Genomic DNA, 23491 nt, shown 5'->3' with positions numbered 1-23491 from the left:
TTACATTAGCAATAAAGATTTCAACTTATTGTAAGAACAATGTGTGATGCATCAAATTCATCTGAACCTGTAGAGATATTCTCTGGGCCTCATTCTGTATTATTATCTGAACTTGTTGACAGCTTCTAAAGATATTTCCAAAGTTAAGAAAGTTTGAAGAGTGTATAAGAAGGAAGTTGTGGTTTGGTGTTGCAAAAAGAAACTTTATATGCATTAGAAGACTCAAACTTAAAGTAATCTACAGTCAGTGAACTCTTAGCGTGGTGACATCCGGCCACTGCGACACAATTCAAACTTTGCTGTGTAATTTGTGGTTATAATGTGCTGAGAAAAAAGAAAAGAAGATAGGTTGGGGGGTAGTGAGAGAAAAACAACATTTCCTGCCCACATTTCATCCTGAAATGAATCAAACTCTTTTTATCGACTCTATGACTTTGTAGAGCTGGTTGTCATACTTTGAAATGAAAATAATATACGTTTATAGCTGTTAAACCAGTTTTGCATTATTCAAATCACTAATATTAACACAATATATCTACTGTAAATACTGTAAATATACATATATGGCACATTCCAAACTCTAATATATTCTACTCTTTTGTTTTCAGTCATTTTCCATTTTCTATTTTTTTTTCTTTACACTGTCTCATGAAAACATTTAAACATGTGACATTGATACACTGTTATATGTGCCAGTGTCACATGATCAGATTGACTCTACTGCATCACAGTATAGAGTGGCAATATTGTAATATTGTATAATGTGTATTCAAACACTTATGCAAATTAAGCAAATTTGAAGTGAGTTTAATTTAACAGCATAGACAGCCTCTGTCTCTCTCCAAAGATGACTTCCACCCCTTCCTGTATGTCCCCTCTCTCATGTCTGCTTTATTGTAAAATCAGAGCGTCTTATTTATCTAAATGTGTGGTTTACAACGAGTTTACTGTAATACAAGTGCCAGTTAGAACCACAGGAAATCACACATGCACATAGTGAATATGTAAACATTTTATTTGCTACTGTGCCATCTGGTGGACTGAAGGAAGAACCACTGAGAGAAACCCCTCTCATCAAACCTAAGCAGTGTTAGCATGACCTCCTGCTTTGTGTGGCAAAGTTTCCATTTTGGTTTGCAAGCAAAGAATGTTGCACTTTATATATAGAAATAGCAAGAATCATTCTTTGTTGTAATGAGTTTAAATCAAGTGTGGTTGCACCTAACTATTCTAAGCCTCTTAAAGACCTTTGTCTGTATTGACCCATACAGTCACTCATTATCAGCTGCTGATGGACTGTCTATATGCATCGGTGTCCCACAGAGCCTAACCTGAGTCCTTGACAAATCCAGCTTCTGGTTGACCTATAGCCAGTTTAGCCCACGGGAACATTTCCAGTAACTCAAGAACCTTAAACCTAGTTTTTGAGTGCAGGGTCTATAGTCCCTTATATTTAGGAATTGTCAGTACATTAAATCTGATGTTATCACATTTTATATTTGTTTATATATAAATATTTATTGTTTTTGTATCACTATGATCTTCTGTAAATACAGTGATAAATAAATCCAGTGTATGACACTGCTGATACTGCTAAGGGATGTTTTTAGGCATGGGCAAGCCATGGTCATCTAGGACGCCACCAGCTGGAGGAAGAAGGAGACATTTTTATTTGTTATCTCCACCAGGTGTAGGCTTGGAGGGGATCATGCATTTGGTCGTGTGTGTGTGTCTGTGTGTGTATCTGTCCACAGCTAATCTCATCATACTACTGGACCTATCAGCCTAATATTTTTTGTGCACATTTATGACTGTATGCTCAAGGACATCTCGTGGTTGCTGTTGGTGATTCACAATTGTTGAAAAACCTTTTTTATACCACCATTGCTGAATTCTTACCCTCTTTAACCGGCCGGTAGGCACTGCAAGTGATCAACAACTGCTTCAGTTTGGAATCTTGTTTCCGTTAGGGACAACCAATCATGCCATATTGCCACATTTGATCCATTGGGGCCAAATTTAGGTATCTTGAAAGCATGTTGTGTTGTGAATTAAAATAAATGGGCAAATACAATAGTCAAATAATGTGCCTATTGTAAGGCTTAGACATTTGTCTTTTCAGCAGTCCTCGCCATTTTACAATATGCATTAGGACATAGCAAAACACATTCCCAGCAATGGGCTAGACTGACAGCAAGGCTTACCTAACCTGTCGCAGGCCAGATTTCGGCCTTTGTCATGGCTCAAAAACAAAAGTTTGGTCTCATCTTGAACTGCAGCATCTGCAGATTAATTCCATAACCGATATGTTATGATCCACTAAAGTTAGGCACGATACAAGATAAATAAATCCCAGTTTTTGTTGTCTTCACTGCCATCTTGACTGTACACACCTGGCAGAGATCTGCACTCACCTGGGTGCACTCTTCTAGTTACCAGTTTCAGACATTCAGTCAACTTTTAAAAGTCTGACACGTCCCACATGTGTGCATTTCATTGTTTAATAAACCCAATGGTCGCACGGCAATATACACCTGATTTCAAGAGGATTCTGCAGTCTGACTCTATATGAGAAGACTACTGGAGGATGGACACTGGCTGTCACATCATTAATTAAAACTGATGGCTGTTGCTTATTTTGTGATCCATGCAGCTTATTTGTTCACACCTGTGTATAAAAACCAGAGACATGAATAACCAGACAAGGCTACTTACTGTTTGTTTCATGCAAACACCATATTCTGAATAAGATCAAAACCAGGATAAGAGTCATAACTGGGATATTGTGCATGTACAGTATGCGCACAGGTCCTCCCTCAACTAGTAGTTGATCAGTTGAATAAAACATACAGTGATACAAATTGTAATGATCTACACCCTAAAATTAATGTGAAACTAAAAACAAAACCGATTCACAGGCTTGAAGTTAAGGGACAGTTCAAACTCTTCTCATCAAAATAGTCGGTTATAAAACTAGATGCTTGTTCCTGGAATGGCAGCTGTCAAAAATGCCTACTTGTGTTCTGTAAGACACTGAGTGAACAGCACTGTAAATGAGTGAACTCTGGAGCGTTATATCAGCTTCAATGACAATTTGCTGGTGAACCACACAATCCTGTTGTTGGTTGAAAACTTCAATGTGTTGTTCATGCTGATGTTGAAGAAGGTCTGTCTGTATCTTGTCCACACCTTCTTACCACGACACATCTGACATCCTCTATGGATGCTATACAAAATACCAAGCCTATATGATAGGAACCCATCAAAGGCAAGTTGTAGTTCTTAATGTGGAGTGTGTGTGTGTGTTTGTGTGTTCATTAATTTTAATGCAAACCTATATAGGCTAAGTGTGTACTGCTTAGTACCAAATAAATATTGGATGATAAAATATGGTCAGGACATTCACAGATGTCAGCTGTCTGACATTTGTGAACTGATAATACCTGCAGGTCTGTACAGGAAGGATAGAGACTGTCGTCTGTTGACAGGTCAAAGACACTCCGGCACAGACAAACAATAACCTGTACAAGGGACATGAGGAACCAGGTTTATGTTCCATATCATATCCCTAATAAGCAGACTTATAACTGGGATAATCACAACGGTTGTGGACATTGATAAACTTCACTCTGATCACTGCAGTCACACTTCTGCCTAAACAGTGTGTATCCAGTTTGGAGTGCACAGGAAATTCTTAATTTTCTTGTGTTTGAATGAAAGTCAACAGACATAACTGAGGAGCCATTGCTCAAAGAACTGTTGTGCTGTTGCACCAAAACACGGATAAGTCTGATCAGGTTCTACAAAGACTGAACTGCAGAATACATGACTTTTTTAATGTGACCATTAGTTAAAGCCCCCTTCAACTCAACCTCATGTGTTTTGCTAATAGTTCCTTATTTGGATATTTGAGCTTCACTGTGCAGAATGATGTATGTGCAGAGAGCTGTTTTCACACACACCAGTTTCTCTGCACTCACCTTAAATCTGAGTTTAAGGTGTGTATGTATGAGCAGGATTTGTGACATCACAACAGCCAATCATGATCCGATATGCAATTTGTGTGATGAACAATATTTGCACATTCATAGATTCTGGAAATTTGAGGAAGGAGTAGATGAATTTTTAACCAGTTAACTGAACTTTTTTGTAGAAAAACCTTATAAGACACGATTATTCAAAGCAGGGTCTTTTTATATGTCTTAAAATGCACCTAGGGGAAAATTTTATTTTAATTTTACATTCAATTTTAAAAATAATTCATGTTAATGATAAAAGTAAAATGTTTTATGAGGTCTCCAAATGAACTAATAAAAATAAATTAAAAATTCCATTGTTTTGTTTTGGAGGTTTTTTGTCGTTGTTAAAGGGTTAAGATACAGATTAAAATTGATTATTGTAAACTTTATATAAACCACACACAAAGAGCACGAGGAGGCGAGAGGATCCGTTTTCTCATCTTTTAATAACACATTCATATCTATGCTCTGTTTTGTTTACAAGGAGTTTAAAACAAGTGTTGATGAGGACTAAAGGAATCAGGCAGGCAGAGGGTGAAAGTCCATATACTGTAAAGACCAAAGGCGCCATCTGGTGGAAGGAGGGAGACTTAACCCTTCTCATGCTGCATCTCAGCAGCTGGGACTTTAGCAAAGAGCCTTGTCATGGCTGCACGATCAGAGAACATGGAGACGATCATCTTCATTTTCAGTTTGCTGAGCCCAGATCAGATTAGTCTAGTTGAATCCAGCTCAGGGCAGCATGAGAAGGGCCCACGTACAGAAATGATTCAGGGCCGTCCTGAGTGGCCCCCCTCCTTCCACCTGCAGCTACACAGTCAGCTAAAACAACAGGTCCTTTTGCTTTTTCAAATGACTCATTAGAAGTGAAAATAGATCATCAATCAGTGTAGAAGGTCCTCGCAGGGCGCTCTAACTCATGTAGGCTTTTCACAGAGAGAAAGAAAATGCTAAATGCACCCAAACACAAGAGATACAATCTGCTGTCATAAAAAAAAGAGAGAAAAAAAATTAGAAGTCAACCAAAATAAAACAGGAAGAAAGATTTGAAGTTAAAAAAAAGTGTAAGTTTAATGAAATGAACAAAAGAAATGCAAATTGGATAAAGAAATCTCATTTATGTTGGGTTTTTTAAAGAAGAAATTAAAAACAGGCAGTAAGTTTTTGTCTCCCCCTTTCAGTTAATTATTCCATTTCATAATCCTTACAAAAACAACTAAGAATGGAGAAAGAAAACAAAATCATCTTTGGAAGAAGTAAAAGTTTTTTTCCTTTAATAGACTATCCACTACAGTATATGGAGATGCCGCTACCCAGTTATTCATTTACCTATATTTCTTTCAAGCAACTTTTTTTTTAGTTATTTTTGTGTCCTTTTTCAAAAAAAAATTTACCATTTACCTATTTTTTCCTAAGAGGTAGATCAACAAAACAATTACATGGTTACAGGAGTCGTGCCCCTTGATTCAGGAGGTGAAATCACAGGGAAGGGAAGTGGAGCAGCAGGGCGGAGCTGAAGGAGGATTGTGGGTAATTTTAGCGGTGTGAGGCAGCTAAATGAAAAACCTGCGGTGTTCAGTTCTGATTCAAAGCAGTATTCATTCCTTTAAAAAAAGTGAGGTTGCTGGCTGGAATTGACATTGAACAGTAAAATAAAAAACTGTTCCCAGAGCAGCAAATGCAAGTTAACACCTCTTTATGATTGGGCCACACCTGGGCCAATCAGGTTACTGAAAATTCTGCCCGACCCCGTGAGGGAAATCCTCATCCCAGCTGCCCTCGCCCCACGCCACCCTGCACCACAATGTGTCCATATTGGGTTTTTTTGTCTTTTTTGTCATTTTTTATTTACTCATTTATTTTTACAGTCCCATCTCTAAGCTGGAGAGGTAAAATTTCAAAAACCGAAAAATAAATTAAAGTCGAAGAGTGAAAAAAAAAAAATTGTGACTATAACATAGACTGTCCGTCCTTTCTGTCTGTCTGACTGACTATTTGCTCTTGTCTGTTTGTAATAAAAGAAAATAAAAGAAACAATCTTCTAGCTGAGTTTGCGTCTGTTTTGAGGTAGCGTTCCTAGTTATGTGTCAAGAGGTTTGTTTGTTTCGTCTCCGTAGGGTGTCCCTCTGCCGGGTCTCCGTTTTGTTTCAAAATGACTGGAGCCCGTTTCTGCTGAGGTACGGGGGGTACACGATATGGAGGAGCTTGCATCGTTTTATGGCAAACTGTCCTCTCAAGAGCTTGTAGTCTGTCTGTTTTTTACCATCTGTCAGGGCCAAGCTACATACTGTAAGGCCTATTAAGCCACAAACAAGAAGCCGGGCAGTTAACCCTGAAGTCTGAATTTCCAAGCTTATTCATATATCTTTGAGTGAAACTGCCTTTTGACTGACAGCAGTGTTGCCAGGAATCTACAAAGGACAATAACAGTGAGTTTTTAAGCCCATGTATATACTTAACATCAGTGCTGACCATTTTCTAAAGCATGTTGTAGTGTTTTAGATGTATGTGCCTTTCAATTACTTTACATGCATCTCACTACAGAGAATTATCACCCAACTTTAGTTCCCCTCAACTCTCCACAGCATTTTCAGCTTATCATTTTGGTTTTATCACCCACAACTTTACAGTTTTGGTTTAGTGTCAGCGCTCTCATGACATCATTTTTGGTCACAGAAGGCAGCTGTTTTCAGCAAAAAGAAGCTCTAAACCCACTGTACACCAAACAACAGACAGACATAAGTTAGAAATTAGCTGGTGAACACTGATTCTGCTGCCATCATGTAGCCAAAAAAAAAATCGGTCATTGCAGGTGTTTAAAGTTGCTTGAATTAGGCAATCCACCACAGTGAACATTATGTTCACGTTCATGTTATCACAGACTGATCTTCACTGCAGTACCAGGAAATAATAATTTTGATGATAGTAAAAGCAGACATGATGTTCACTGGGGAGGCTGGATCAGGTAAAGCTGGGCAAACCTCAAGCTGCCCCAGAAGGAGCACTGTTTTGATGAGTGGGTTTGAACACAACCACCTGGATGATGTAATAAACACTTATGCTAATAGACACTATGCCACAGATTGACAGGTTTATTACATCACCTGGGTGGTTTTGTAAAGAAATTTTGCAATGCCCCAGCAAAATCCAGGGAAGAGAAGACTGAGCTGGCAAACATGGATGTAAACAATCCATGATTCAAATTTTTCAGAAAGAAAAATCTGCTTGGTAGATGTTTTATGAGGAAGGAAATTAATTCAAAATGTTTGTTAGATCTTTTGGTGCATAACACTTAGCTCTGGCTGTTTAGGAGAAAACTCCACAGTGTACCTTTAATGTGACATTTGATTATTTGCATCATCAAGGTACAATATCAACTAAGGTGGGTCCTCGAGGGGGGTACCCAGTTTCATGTTTTATGTGTTGTTGATTGTATCATAGTGAAATTAATGTAAACAAATGAATACTAAATGTGGTATGTTTTGTTATGTGGTAAATATGTTTTAGAAAATGGCCATCAGTAATATTAAGTAGCAATTAATAGTAAATGGGATAAAACATGACAGAAACACTGGTATGGTCCTTTAAACAGTCTTGGAATAAGCTTAATCCAACAAAATCTTCTAAGTTTGATACTTAAATTTATATTGTGTGGCAACTCTGTCCACTAGCTGATACAACTCTTCAATATATCCCTCAACTTGCACTTTTAGGCCCAGAGTCAAACGGAAATGATCCAGATCTGATTTCCTTGCGGCTGTCCCTGTCGGGATGCAGGGCTTAGAATTGAGGCGGTTCTGCTTTTTGTGTGAGCCGTTCTTACTGCCACAGAGCAGGAGCTAAAGGTAGCACGGTGTGTGTCTCAGTGCTCTGTCTTGTGTTTTGTGTGTGGAGACACAACAAGCCTAAAGTGTACTGTCGCTACTGTCTCTACTGTACATAGAAAAACAAGATGAGAAGAGTTCAGCTCCAAGATGAGATCACCATTTGAATGAAGTAACCTTCACTCCAAAATGCTACTGAAGTTATCTTAAGACCCTTTCTATGAGTTCAGTATTACAGGTTATCTGCTCAAAATGGCTCTACTGCATTTTGGACTGAGACCCTTCCTGTGTGTTTGGCACAGTTACTGTCATGCACTGAGCTACATGTTAGTAGTTCATCGTGTTTAGTAGCTGTTTTGTTAATAGATTTGTGCATTCAAAAACAAAAGAACAAAACATGATCAAATTCAACTATTTTCATTTTCAAAAAAAAAAAAAGTCAGAACATCGATAGTAAAAAAAAAAAAAAAGTTGGTGGTTAAAGTAAGAAATCGAAAAGGTCTTGAACAGAAGTGAGCAAAACGAACACGATGGAGACCAGCGCAAGAGAGGGCGAGGGACCCTGACGTTCCCGCCCGCTCCAAAAATGAAATGATTCTTTTTTTTTTTTCTTTTTTTTTAAATAAAAAGGAAATAAAACATCTCACTCTTCTCCTGGAGTACAGAAGGGCAAAAACAAACGAGGAGAGTGTTTTGTGGAAGGACAGAGAGGGGTGGTAAAATAAGAAAGGAGATGGTAGAGGTTTTTGTGTAAGTGATACAGAGGCTTCTCTCTACCACCTCCCATCCTTCCTCCACTCCTTCCATCCTTCCTTCTCCTCTTCCCTTCACTCTCCACATTTTTTCTTTAAAGATCTGCGTCGAGTTTCGGGTGTTACAGGAGATTCTCAGTCGTTTTCGATAGTTTGACGTTGTCGACATATTTCATCAATTAGTGCAACAGAACGTCCCCAGATGTCACGTCCAAATAAAGCTTGCTGTATCGTCAAAACTAAATAAAACCAAAAAAATAAAAAAAATAAAAGAAATGAATCCTAACCAATCCAAATGGCTGCAGGCTGAATAATGAATCCTGAATAGTGTGTCTTGGTGGTTGTGAACAGAGCTCTATGGTTTGGAAAGAGGTGGAAACTTAACACAGGACAACTTCATGTTGAGCTGTGAAGTTACCACCTCTGGACAAAAATGGAAGCATAGACACGGTAGAATAGACTTTTCCCTGTTTGATGGTGAGCTGGTGGGGGAGCCGATGAAGACTGGCGGTGTCACCAAGCACAGGCAAGACATTAAAAAGACTGTGAGTTATCTGGCAGTGTCCTTCAGTGACTTGGCTTGGCGCAATCTTTACTCTCTCTACGGCTATTCCCATTTTGATTTTTTATGCTTTTTTCTCCAAAAATACAAAAAGTATCGTGATCACCTTTTAACATCTTATGTACAGGTTTTAATCTATTACTCAGCAGTGTTAATGTTGTTTTTAAACTCTCTTGCTCTTTTTCTCTTGCTCCCATTTTTTCTAAAGGTTTTGGATTTCTCCCTCCTTGGTCACAGATGGAGGGCCATAGGTTCTCGTCCTACTTTTTTCTGCTTTTTTTTTCTCCAAAGTTTCACCCAACCACACCCCCTGACAAAAATGAACATTTAAAACCAGCGAACACACCCACACCTGCAATCGCTTTCACACACACTCACGCACATGTAGCCAACAGGGAGCTTCTGAGGTGTCGTGGTCAGTGCACAGGTAATAAATATTCACATTCAGAGAAGTCAGAGCTAGTTCAGGTGTGTGTGTGTGTGTAGGTAGAATGCCCCTTCAGTCTCCATGCACAGTTACACTGTAGATGGACTACTATGCTGATGCATTCAACACAACTCTGATCTGACAAGTTCCCAACCTCCAGATGAGACAGGTTGAGGAGGACAGGGTGAACGTGGCTTAAAAAGCTCACATTCATGTGTCCTCTTTGTGGGTGAGAAACATCACCTCTTGAAGTTATTTTGAACACTTAAGCCCTCTCATAATGTTTGGTGCTTGATGATGATGTCATCACAATAAGGCAGGAGAGGAGGGTCCTTCAGGGCACAGGGCAGGCCAGTAGCCACGAAAAATGGGGAGTCGCAGTGATATAATGCGACCTGAGGAGGAGGTTGTTGGTCCTCTGAAACAGTCAAATACACGTTAGTAAGTATTACTGGTATCACCCCTTCTGATGACGCAGCGTGTTTGGTCACCGTGTGCACTTTAGGACCCCCTCTCGAGTTAACACCACTCCCCATTGGCCAAATTCTGTTTCAGACAACGGCTCCAATCACACTTCAGGAAGACGGAGAGCATGTTCCCTCACCTAAAAAAAAAAAAGGCAAAATGGCACTCGACCTATTTCCTCTCTAGACCAGCATTTTAACTCTCTCTGCTGAAAAAACGAAAAACAGCCTCCTCGTCATCCTGAGCTCATTCGATCATCATCACACCCAAAAAACAGAAAAAAATAACCAAAGCAACAAGACAATACCTAAAAAAAAATACTTTTTTTCCTTAAAAAAATAAAAAATATTCAGGACTATCAGCTCTTCTTTTCTTTTTTTTCTTCTTATATAAAACACCAGCAAGCAAAGAAAAGTTAGGAATACTGAGGTAACTTTACCCTGAGGTAGGTTTTTTCTTTTTCATTTCTTCTCTAATCTGTTCTAATCTTGGCGAGAGCGTCCAGGCATAGACCCCGCCCCTCATTATCATACGCAGGCAGGGTCTGGAGGCTCCGCCCACAGGCCTTCAGCAGATCGGGAGAGAGAACAAGGAAGCCGCTTCCCTTCTGTCTGATTTTACCTTCTCTGAACTCAAGGCAAGGAGCTTTGGAAGACTTTGCCTTTTGGTTCCTGCGCTCAGCCAAGGCCAGCCCCAGACTTCCTTTATTACTACAAGCATTAGAGGTCATCTTTGTCCAAAAGAACAAACATGACTTCAGTGCAGGGATGGTCTTAAAGACCTCAGCTCCTCTGAGGAAAAAGCCATCTGGTCCAAGACTGGCCTTGAAAATCCAGCGCTGGAGGAAGGCAATGAGCAGAAAGTCTCAGACACACCTTGTCTGTCTGTCATTGCAGGACTTATTCATACAGGTGTAGCAAAATCTCACACCTGACTCGCTGCCTTCAATACATTCACCCGAGGGGCCGGGCTAACTCACATATCATATATATATAATATATATAAAATATGCCGTTTAAGGTGCGGGCCGCTAGCCAGCTAGCATAGCTGCTGGCTGTTTTGTTTTTTTAAAGTTGTTGGTTTATTTTATACTGGTTTCACATGCGTGAGCTAAGCCGCTGCAATAGAACTGCAGGACCAGCTGCGACCTCTGCTCCCCTTACTGTCTCTTGCTGCGCCTTCCGCCACACGGCTAAACGTGGAAGGGGGTGCTCAGTACCTCCCCTGCCCCTGGCCTTGTTGTAGGCTACATTATGCTACGTATCATAGACGAGGGACTGGGAAATATACAAAAGACCCCTTTTAAAAAAAGGCAAGGCGGCCAGACGCAGCATTTCTTAACATTTACATGAAGATTATATATTTACAACCTCATATTTTCTTCTTTTTTTCTTTTTTTTCGTCCAATCTCTCCGCTATTCGAAGAGGTCTTTAAAGAGCAGTGTTAACATCTGCGGCCCCTCTTCTAGACTCTCATTGGCTAAGGGGATTAGGGGTGGGTTGAATGACCCTTGACCTATCCCCCTGTGCCGCTGCAGCAGTTTCCATGCTCCCTCTCCCGGCTCCGCCTCACTGCATTCTATCAATAATAGCTCTGAATAAAACATTTCTATACATATATCTCTATGTTTAAAAAAACCACCCTTAAAATATAGGACTGACTGCAGATGGTTGGAGAGGTCTGTAGGGGGGCGACTGAGGGACAAATGGGCCCCTGCTAGTGTGTCTCAGATTTCTCCAGCCAGCCTCACCCCTCTGCAACAAATGTGAACATATGTGGACAGGTGTAAACAACAGCAGTAAGGCTCCATCCTTACATGGAGAGTAATGTCAGCCCTGTTGTTTAAACCCATCTCATCTGCTAAAGTTGCAGCAGATGAGAAGCTGGCTGTAGCCCCTCTAAGGCACACTAGGAGGACACTGCCCCTCCCTCTCTCCATCCCTCTTTTCCTTCATCCCTCCATCCTCACTCAGTCTCTCTTCTGGCCTGGCATCTGGTCTCTGTTCTCATGTCTCTTTTTATCTTAATCCTCTTTTTTATTCATTTCAACTTTTGATTTGATTCATCTTCTCTTTCTCTTTAAACGCCAATCTATCTCTCTGGCTATCGGGCGTACTCCCTCCCTCTTTATATCTCTCCCTGTCTATCGCTGGGTCCGTGTGTCGCTCTCCTGTATCCGTCCGTCCGTCTGTCTATCCGTCCGTGCATGTGTCTGTCTGTCTGTCCGTCAGGCGGGGGGGGCGCCCCACAATGTGTGAGTATGGTGCGGGGGCCCTCACTTCCTGCGCGGCTGGTGGTCCTGACTCAGTCCCTGTGTAGGGCTGCCCATCTCTGTGAAGCCCTGGGGTTGAGGACAGGAGCCCGTCCCGCCTTTCTGTGGCTGTTTGACCTGGGTCAGGATGTCCCGGATCTTCCTCTGAGCCAGCTGGAGGACAAAGAGGAGATGAATGAAATGAAATTTGCACAAATCACAAGATTCAGGAGTAAATATACTTGCTACCTATGCCAACACCACACTGCAGACAGAGAAAGTTAGTGACTAGCAAGTAAACACAGTTGAGCATTTAGCAGCTGAAGAGAAAGAAATTTCTCTGAGAAGATGGTGAAGAGCACACAAAAGCTAAAAGAAGAGTGTATACTGGACACATTAATCATATCAGCTTTATAAGGTGACGATATGTCAATGTTGTGTTTACAGTTTTTCCCACTGCCCTCAAGTGGCCAAAAAATATCAATTAAAACAAGTTTAAGCTGGAGAAATTTACAAGTATGAGTAAGGTAGATATAACTGAGTATCATCTGCATAAAAATTAAAAGATATTTCATGTTTACTAATTATGTGACCAAGCATGTAAATAGAGAAAAGAATAGGGCCCAGAATTGAGCCTTGAGGTACACCATAAGGAAGTAATACAGGCGAAGAAATGACGCTACCAAGTCCCACAGAGAAAACCCTATTGCATTGGCATTACTGGTAGTTACGCTTCCAGGGCTAGCCATAACTACATATTAGCCCCATATGGATAGCATAGCCTGCTGGAAAAAGTTTTAATGATAAAAGCATAAAAAAATTTACATTCATTACTTTTATAAAATTGTATTTGGTATGTTACATGAAGTAGCTGCAGTGTTAAATGTCACCGTAACATGTCACTGATTGACCACAAACGCTAGTTAGATGCCAATGGCCATAATGTCGAATGTTTAAAGGGCATTTTAATGCTAGTAAGATGTAAGGTGTAAATGTGGGTTGGGAGTGATATCTGTCAGTGGAGGACAAGTGACATACAGTCAGCAGTGGCATATGCCAGTAACAGTATATACAACTAAAACAAGGCATACTCTAGCCACTTGACCTCAAAACAAATTCAGACATTTCATGTAAATAAATAGCATACATTCATCACTATGTGCATATAAGATGTGGACTTTGTGACCTCAAGTAAATAAAGATATGGTAGCAATTCAATGTATATCAATAATATTAAAGTCATAGGTTTGTTACTAAAATTTGAGGATTGTACATACTAGAAATAATGTTGCAGCTGTAACATACATTATGTATTATTTGTTCTTTTGTTGATGGAATTATTTGTGGCACTTTAGTTACATGCTCTTACACTGACTAAATTATATGTTAAAGCTTGATGAGGCAACACAGTAGGAGGAGTAGCCTACCTGGCTGGCGTAGAAATGTCCATTGATCTTGACAATGACTTGGTCGTTTTCATCAGGCGTCTGTTCTCTGGGGACCACCACCTCTGCTGCTGTCAGGTTCTGAAGCTCATTCACCTGGAAACACAGAATTTAGTTATGTGAGGAGGCAGAAACAACCTTATGGCTAAAGGTTGTAGGCTTGAATAGCAAGGGAGGCAACTAAAAGGTGAAGGGAACAGAGTGTAAGGTGCAGGTGGCTTACCGTCTTGCCTCCCTTGCCAATGACCCTTCCTGCAGCGGCGGCAGCCATCTTGATGTGAGTCTCCAGTTTGACCTCCTCCTTTGGACCAAAAAAGTTCTCCTCTTTCAGTTTGCCGTAGATTCTGCCCTGAGCCTGTAGGTGGGAGATAATTAAATAATCATCTTCATATACATCAACAGTGATGTGATCATGTATTAAGATGGCAACATCTTGTTGCCAATGCAGAAGTGCCAAAAACTGCAGTTCCTTTAATGGCCACTTGAGGCTGGCTCCAAAAGCGAGTCATATTTTTATACAGTCTATGGTTTTTACCTTAAACTGAGCCTCAGGGGGTCCTGTCACAATCACCATCCTCATTTTAGAGTCTGGAGATTCAGCTGGGGCGATCTGGAGAGGAGATTAATAAAGAAATGCATCGTTGGTCTTTAAGGGTGTAGGTTTGGTTTCAGAAGCAGGGGGACACAAAGTTATGGATTCTCCTACCAAAAAGTACTATAGTATTTCTCATAATAATGGTATTTTAACAAAGGAATTCCAAATGGTATGTATAATTAACACACTACCTCTATTTAAAACATTGTAAAGTCAGTCTTTTCATCAGTAAATACACAGAGTATGTTTTCTTTATAATAACATAACTATTTATATACATCATGTAGAGACAAGCTGAGAAAACCAGTTGAAAGAGCTGATGTGGGGCTTTCACACAGTATCTCATGTATGTCTGTAAACCATAAAACATTTGTGAATTAATCATATTTTCAGTAATTTACAGACATACATAAGCTTTAAATGAAAAAGGCCCTAAAATGAGTTGGGATCCAAATACTTTAAATGTAAACAGACTGTGTGATAGTTTTATTTCTTACATTTTTCAGCTGTTCCTACTCAACATGTTGCATGTCTGGTAAACTTGTAAAGTACAGACCTTAATGGAGGCCCCAGCAAAGCGGCTCAGCTGTTTGATGTGCTGTCCCTTCTTTCCAATGATGGCTCCCACTGCTTGCGCTGGGATGTACACGTGGACTGTCTCCTGCTCTGGAGCCTGAGAACACATAAAGCACAGACTTCATTACATAAACTGAATATTTATTTGAGAATAAGATGTTGTTACCTCAGCTTCATAGTATTTAAGAAAATACCAGCCAGCACTTCATAAAAAAGGAAAGATTACAGCTGGTGAATATCCTCATTTGTAGTGTGCTTTAAGACTAGAAATAAAAAGTCAACCTAAAAACAAATGTACAGAGCGAACAGAGAGAATGTACAGAGAGAACAGTCAACATATACAAAAACAGACAACTGAGGACTGATTATGAGGACTCATCAGGTGACACTTTTTGTGGTTTATCCACTAATATTCCCTCTATTCCATTTATCTCCAGATGACATCATCACTGAACTTTGCTATTCAGAGATGCAGTGATGGATAGCCTGGTTCAAATTCACGAAAAAAAAAAACATGATAAAGTGATATGTACCAATTTAGAGAAAGAAGGGATAGCAGTTTTAGTGTCTGCTATCAAGGAACAGCTCTGTCACCTCAATTGAACATTTCAGAAAAAAACAATGATACCTTCAAATAAAAAAAAAATAAATCAGACAAAATGGAGTTATGAGGTTTCAAAAAAAAGCAATGTGTTAGAAGAGGGGGAGTCTTTGTGACCACCTTCTGGTGGTGTTTGGTCATCTAAAGAGCAGGTTTCCTTACCCCGAAGCAACCGTAAGGGGCACCAGAGACAGCGTTTCCAGGCGGTGGTGGGGGCATGTTGGAGGAAGAAGGGAAGAGGCCCAGAGCACCCAGGTTCAGTCCAGGGATCAGGTGGGTCTGTTGCTGTGGAGACAGCAGGTTAGAGACCATCTGGAGGTTTACTTGTGTGTGCATGGGGAGAAATCTGATGTCTTGGTTCTCATGCCAATGTTAAAATGAATCAATATATATTATTCTATACATAAAAAGCAATTATGAAATAATCACTTTGGGTATCACTTTGATGCATGTAATGATCCAAGCTAACAACCCAGCCTTGCTAGTGAGCTGGCTAAGTACAATAGATAGCCTGTGCAGCCTTGTTGAGCCAAATGAAAGGAGAGATTGATTAGCGTTTCTTTATACTGTGTTTTTTTACAACAGCAGCTGGTTGAAAGCATGTGATTGGAGCGCTGACAGGTGACAACTCCTCTGTCATGAAATATGACATGAAATAATAGTTGGGAAAAATACCAGTATAAGAAATTAAGATGTCTATGATCAAATACAAATGAACTACAATAACGATCTTATTTTTGAAAATAAGAGGAATTAAGTAAGTAGTTTTATAATAATGAGTTTTAACAAATTCTTAAATTATTTCACAGTTTATTGGTTCATTTCTATATTTTACAAAATTTATTCATGTTCTTGTTTATGTCATGATGTCTTTTTTATTTATTCAGTACTGAACACTTTGGGGCTATAGGAACTAGATCAAAAACAGTGTTGGGAAATGGTCATCAATGATGTAAACATGATTCAATAATCAAAAACATACAAAATCACTATTATAGTCTCTTCAGTGCATGTTTGACACTCAGAATTTTTAGTATACTGAATGTATCTGACTGCTGTACTTAGGTACTTTGCAAAAAAGTGGCTTACATGGAAAACGTTATATTCTCATTACACATCATGCTTTGTAGACTAAAACTGAAACTAGCGGTTTATCGATGCATTGATTGTGGAGGTCTACGGAGTCATGATTTAACACAAACACAAGGAGGGTTGAATCGAGCGCAACTGGACTTGATTGAAGATACTTGAGGACATTTCGCCTCTCATCCAAGGGGCTTCCTCACTTCTAACTGACTGGTGGGCAGTCCCAGGTATTTAACCTCTGTGGGGTCATTATCAAGGTCATTGATACGACTTGGTTTGTTAGTGCTCCTGGCTATTGTAACAGTAGTCGTTAGAGTCACTGGAGGTTCCCAGGAGACCTAACAACCATTCACATGTGACAACTCTAACAACAGTCAGTTAGAACTGAAGAAGCCCCTTGGATGAGAGGTGAAATGTCTTCCAAGTATCTACAACCAAGAAGTCCAATTGCCCTTGATTCAACCCTCCTTGGATAACCATGACCTGGATGACTGAGAATCTTCACAGACATCAAACTTTTGATGCGTCCATATTTAAACTTGTCCCTGCAATTGAAAGAATTTTAGTGATTTTTCAAGCTGTGTATTGGTGTAGTGGTGATATTGGTGTGTGTGCATGTAGACTCACATTCATAGCAGCAATGTCGTTCTCATAGGCCTCTCTGATCTTCTTCATGACCTCCACCTCGGCCAGACAGCAGGCTTCAATAGAGCCTTTGAGTGTGATGGTTCTCTCTGGATTGTACAGTGTCAGGTCCTGAAGACTGCAACCATCACAGGAGGTTTATTACTGATACATAGAGCGATTGTTGCATAGAGAGATTGTTATTTAAATATTCCAGAGAGAGAGAGAGAGAGTGAGTGTGTGTGTGTCTTACGGGGAGATGGTGATCTTGGTGTCTGTGTCCTGCTCGACTTTTTTCAGATTTCGTCCCTCCTTTCCGATCAGGCGTCCTACAAAGTTGTTGTGAGCCAGAATCTTCAGAGGAACCTCATCAGCACTGCAAACACAAACCAAAGTAGAGCTTCATTAGGGTAACCGTTGAGGATCATGTTATTTTAACATTGTTTACATGGATTGCTCTTTTAAACTTACGTCTTGGTGTCTTTAGCCTCCTGGTGCATGATGTCCAGGATCATGCGGCATGCGGCGGAGCAACCCTCGGGGGTGGAGTGGATGCTGATCGGCTTCTCAGCAGCACCTGCATTCTCCTTGCGGTGCACGTCAATCCTGCAGCGAAGGAAAAAGATCAGAAACACTTTATTCACTCTTTGAACCCTGGAGTGTTTCTGCTCATTTTTAATAGCATGCCATGTATTGTTTGTTCTTATTTTTTAGGACAAGTAAGGCTATTCAGAAATTCCATCATTCTGCACGTGAATACTGTTATACATGTTATAGGAGACTTTAATGGCAGGGGGAACTAAAAATGTACATTGAAATTTTGTCGTTTTTTGTCTTTGTGTGCAAAAGTTTTCAACACAGCACAAATATATGAATGGATACAGGAAATTCCAGGGAGGTTTCAGGGATATAAGAACCATGTTGATGGGACACTCTAGTTCCTCAGGCTGAAAGGGTTAAGTCTCTCTATTCACCAGGTTCAGTAATTACTTTTACTTTTGACTTCACCACATTTCATTACAGTATACACATGAATCTGTAAATCAATTCTACAAATGAACCACAGAAGCAAATCAAACTTAAATGTGCTATAACGTGATGTGAAACATTGGTGGTACTGTTCTGGGCCAGTTTTGCAGGCTAATAAGAGGCTATTGAGCTTTGCTGGAGCTGAACTGACAGACGAATACATTAAAAAATATACATACAGATCAGGTAACAACCAAATCTACAGTAAGAGAGTAAATTAACGGCCCCTCCCCAAAGTGGTGCAGTCCTACACTGACCTGACCTGTCAAGAGATACGTGGTGTCCTGTTGAATTTTGACAATATTGTACACAAGGTGGAGAGCAAATACAAAATAGGTTGAAGATGAATGCATGAATGGGTAAACGGATGAACAGTGGTCAGGAAAAAATTTGGATTTTAGCAAAGGGGCAAATGGTGTAGACTGAGCAATCAAACAATCATATGGTGATACAAATATACAAATTGTTTTCATAATCCACTGTTTAGTTTGTACATTTTATTTGTTTATATGTATTTTTAATGCGATTTTTTGCTTCTGAGACAAAGGCAGGAGGTAGTACAGACAGATAAACATATATATATTTATTAGGATGTTTTTTTAAGTTACAAATAGTGTGACTTTAGAGTCCATATGGGATATAAAAACCAGAATATTTTGGGCGTATTTATTTTGAAGTAGTGCCATGTGTGTTTGTGGAAGTGATTAGTGGTTTTATTGCCTCCTAAACAGCCTTTTTCCAAAATTAAAAACTCACCATTCTTGTTTTCATTTTGGAAAAAGTAACAGTATCTATTTTTGCAAATATGCAGCTCTAATAGGACAACAAGGATAAACTGTGGACTCTGTGCATTACTGTTAAACACACATTCACACATAGATCAGATCAGCACTTACTTGCTCTGTGTCTGCTTGGTGATGTTGCGGATAGTAGCTCCCTCCTTGCCGATGATGGCTCCCACATACTGTGTGGGTACCAGCAGTCTCAGAGGGATGTCGGCATGCTGAGGTTTGCAGGGCATCCCAGAGCTCGGGGACCCGCCGCGAGGCCCGCCACGGGGCCCGTAACCAGGGCGCCGGCCATTATCAGGCCCCCGCTGGCCTCCCTCCAGCTCTGAGGTTTCATCAGGGATGTAGGAGACACGCAGAGCGTTGTTCTCAAACTGGTATCCATTCAGCTTCTGGATGGCTCTGTGAGGGACAGAGAAACACATATAATTAAAAAAGTGGCATCCCTGTGCATTTAATATAAACCTTTTGAATACTTTTAATATTTATTTTAATATTTTCATAAAAGGCCACAGCCATTACTGAGGAATTATGTTTCTGTCTACTTTTATTGCTGTGTATGTCAGTTATAATAACAGTAATGATTACATATTATGATGATGAATATTATCAAACTGATAGTAGCAATAATTTAGTAATAACTCTGTGAACACATTAATAGAGGTGAGATCATGGATGTACATAAGTGAGGGACACTGCTGGACTTTAATCATTATAATATCCAAAATAGCATCTTTATATATCTGTACATTGCTGTTTTTCATAAGAAAATGAAGAAACTGAAACAGTGTGTTCCTTATTATTACACAGTGGTGGAATGTAAACTGAGTACATTTACTCAAGTACTGTACTTATTTTGACGTACTTGTACTTTGCTTTTATGCTACTTTGCACCACATTTCAGAGGAAAGTATTTTTTAATCCACTACATTTATTTACAGCTACAGTATAATTAATGGTTATGTTGAAAAGCTATATTTTTCATATAAAACATCTAATCAGTTGATAAAATATGACCTGTTTAACTACTCAACAGTATATCAAGTTGTTCAAATTAGGTCCACCACAACCATGAATGACTAACCAATTTCAAAACATGAAAACAATAGAATATAACATTCTGTAGCCTATTGACCTTGACTTTTGGTACTTAAACATATTTTTCTGTTCATACCTTTGTACTTCTACGTGAGTAAAATTAATCATGCATGGTTTTTGCTTGTTACAGAATATTTCTACAGTGCTAATGCTAATTTTACTTCAGTAAAAGGTCACAATGCTTCTACCGCTGTTAAGACATGAGATAAGACCCACGAGCAAAGCTTAAGTTTGAAGTTGTAGTTTTTTGAAATGACCACTAGATGGCACCCGTACAGTGTAGAACATGCAACCTGTTCTCCCTGCGGCTCTATTGGGAAAATCAATAACAATTATAGAAATCTATATAACTATAATGTAACTTTAGTTATTTGAAACACTAACATAAAGCAGTGATTTACAGTAAAAGGCATGAATACACAAATCCAGCTCTAACACACTAAAGTATTCTGTAAAATATGAAAGAGGGAAGTCGTTTTTAAACCAAGGAGAAAAACAGTGACAAAAGGGAAGAATGAAATGAAAAAGACAAAGAGTTTCAACAAGAAATTAAAGAGCGATGAAGGAACTTACTGCCTGGCATGCTCCCGGGATGCATATGTAACATTAACCACGGCAGTCTCGCTGTCTGTATTCACTGAGAGAGAGACAAGACAAGTTTGCAAGAGAGACAGACTCTTAAATACAGCATACCTAGGTTTGTTCATGTGTCAGTAAAGATGTGGATTGTTGTGCGGTATCTACAGCTGTGGTAGCTCAAGAACTTTATGAAAGTTGCAGTAGTTGCTGCAGTTGTATCAAGCTAAATCACAAAGTGTGCTGTTGTACAAAGCTGGCTGCATGCTCATTCTTTGACTGATTTGCCTCATTTTCCTTAAGTAAACTCAGAGATGAGATCCAACTTGACCAACTTTGGTTGTAGGAGAGTTGTCTGTAAACACCATCAGCAAACCAAACTAGTGACATTGCAATAATAATTTAGAGCCATTGTATTTTTGTTTCTACTTTTGTATTTCATCATTAATGGTGAAGTTGCTCATGGCAACGAGTATGACTGATGACTACATGTTTAGGGGTCAATCACTACCCTGACAGTCTGGAGCAACACCCACATACAACTACTGCAGATGCTGCACCAATGTGTCTGCTAAAGACTTTCTTCTTCCTCTGAAGTGAGCTTGGCATGTACTATTTGGGATAAACCACACTGCATATAGTAGACATGTTGATCTGAAAGAATTATATATTGAAGACAGTTGGCCCAGTGACACCACTGCATGATTTTTGTGTATTAGGTAAAAACTAACTTTGAGAATGAACACGGCACACATCACCCTGCTACCACTTGGGGCCAGCAAAGCACTGCATGTAGCCACAACAATGCACAGAGGAAAACACTTTGGAGCTTTTAACTTGCTTCTACTTTCTCTTCTCTTGTTAGGTCATTTTAAAAAAACTATGGTGTGGTGCCACTAGTGTACACAAACCAGAGAGAGTTCCTTGAGGGTAAAGCTCAGAGGTCTTACCTTGTTCACAGTTCTCTACGGTTCCACACTGGGCCAACAGACCATCCAGCACCTGATACACAGAGAGAGCAAAGAGAGGAAAGAACACTGTCAGTCCATGAGGGAAATGCAAAGGAAATGTAGAGTACACTACGGTAATTAATAGTGAAGAGAGAAAATGCACCTGAGCCTAAAGAGACACTGGAAAAGACTCAAGAAGTTGTGGTTTTTATCATCTTAATTACAGAGAGCAGAGATCAAACAAAAACAGCAATGAAGTGGTCTAAAATCATGTCCATATGAAGAAATAAATGCAGATACAGTTAACTCATGGTGACTACAGAGTGTGAGGGAATTGATTTGACATATGCACAGACGGGGAACTGAAGAAAACAGTGATGATGATAATAACACCAAAAGACAACTTGGCATTTAACAGGTAGCTTCTTGTTGCTGTTTCTGAGTGCTAGTGCTACAGGTCAGATGATAAGTGCTGGATGGAGATCCAACAGGGGTGTTGCAGAGAGAGGGGAAGTGGAACTAACTACTATGTGTCTCAACATGGGAGGATCCTAAAGACACTCTGTAAAATGTTGCCTCATAGTGTTGTTAGTAAAGTATTATTGTTGGCTGAGTGAATAGTTTGACAGACTAATTTTTGTGTCTAAAACAATAGTGAAGCCTCTCAGAGACTCACAACACACCCTCAGATATACAAATAACTGAAGGCTGATGTCTCACATTAAAGCACCGAACGAAATACTGATGTAGATTAAAGCTGTGATCCTGTGTTTGTTTCTCTTCTAGAAATTTGCCACTAAAATTGCAAATATATGCAATGAAATAAACATATACTAAAGAGCTTGTGTTGTAACATGTATTGTACCTGATGATTCATTTTAACATCTACACATTTTTTAAAATTTGATTCCTGATCTACTGCTCTACTCAACTCAGCTTCATTTTCACCCACTTCAGCGAAGTGTCAGCACCTCTCTCTTCAATGATTATTCATTTGTCCTCTGGATGCTGTGACCTCTGACCCTGAACCCCTCATGTTAATAGAGGTTCACAAGCATTTAAATGACACATTTCATTCAGTTTTTGCGGAGAGACGTCGCCCCCGTGTGGACACAGATGGCAGCATCGGGCCAGCGGAGATACGGAGAAAGAGAGGGAGAGAATCGAATGACACACTCACACTCACACTCACACACACACACACACACACACACACACACACACACACACACAGAGCCACTCCCACAGGCACTTGCTTGCCAGAGGAGGCAGGCGGTGTGCCACACCCTCACAGAAACAATAACGGTACATTTTCACACACAAACACACACCACATGCATGGTGCCTATTGATCTTCCTGCATTCCCATCTCCTGCTTTCGGTCTCGTTTGATGAATCAACAGATTAAAGAGAAGTGAATAGATTCAGCAGGAGGAGCCAGTGCGAAGAGAAAAACAGATTCACACATTTGCTGCTCTGGGTGTCTTGTGGTCTTGCAGTATAGAAAAAGTTTTATTTTAAAATATCTCAGCCTTTTTTTTCAATCTTATTTAAAGCACTTACAGTTTTACAGTTTTCAGAAATGATCATATATTCAGAGAAATATTGTGGGGTTGGCGGTTGGAGGTCATATATTTTGTATATTTCATAAGTTTAAAAGTGAAATATGCTACTTGAAATATGAACCAGAGGTGATGGGAAATAGTATTGCAAAATGTTCATGGTGTTTTTTCTGTTTTGTATCTGATCCTCCAGCCCTGTAGAGAAGCCAAATACATTATATTCTATAATATTCCTGTAATATTACAATAGTTTTATTGTT

At 39.7% G+C, this 23491-nt stretch overlaps 1 protein-coding gene across 2 annotated transcripts in view; it reads right to left on the bottom strand.

Moving 5' to 3' along the window:
• Window positions 1–4446: 4446 nt before the first annotated feature.
• The window catches only part of igf2bp1 (insulin-like growth factor 2 mRNA binding protein 1), a 64969-nt gene continuing 45924 nt past the window's right edge, over window positions 4447–23491 (bottom strand). The window contains exons 4-15 of one of the 2 annotated variants that reach the window (XM_067570145.1): window positions 21670–21721; window positions 20717–20780; window positions 19154–19447; window positions 17700–17834; window positions 17482–17604; window positions 17232–17367; window positions 15681–15797; window positions 14898–15014; window positions 14282–14356; window positions 13970–14101; window positions 13729–13842; window positions 4447–12475 (exon numbers count right to left, since the gene is read on the bottom strand). In XM_067570145.1, coding sequence (XP_067426246.1) covers window positions 12326–12475; window positions 13729–13842; window positions 13970–14101; window positions 14282–14356; window positions 14898–15014; window positions 15681–15797; window positions 17232–17367; window positions 17482–17604; window positions 17700–17834; window positions 19154–19447; window positions 20717–20780; window positions 21670–21721 — 1509 coding nt within the window. In that variant the 3' untranslated portion in view covers window positions 4447–12325. Of the gene's footprint in view, window positions 12476–13728; window positions 13843–13969; window positions 14102–14281; window positions 14357–14897; window positions 15015–15680; window positions 15804–17231; window positions 17368–17481; window positions 17605–17699; window positions 17835–19153; window positions 19448–20716; window positions 20781–21669; window positions 21722–23491 lie in introns of both variants that reach the window. The other variant, XM_067570144.1, reaches the window with a different exon arrangement.

The sequence above is a fragment of the Thunnus thynnus genome, chromosome 17, assembly GCF_963924715.1.
Source record: "Thunnus thynnus chromosome 17, fThuThy2.1, whole genome shotgun sequence".
Classification (NCBI taxonomy): Eukaryota; Metazoa; Chordata; class Actinopteri; order Scombriformes; family Scombridae; genus Thunnus; species Thunnus thynnus.
The sequence above is the reverse complement of the archived record's forward strand: the minus strand, read 5'-3'. Positions and strand labels throughout refer to the sequence as shown.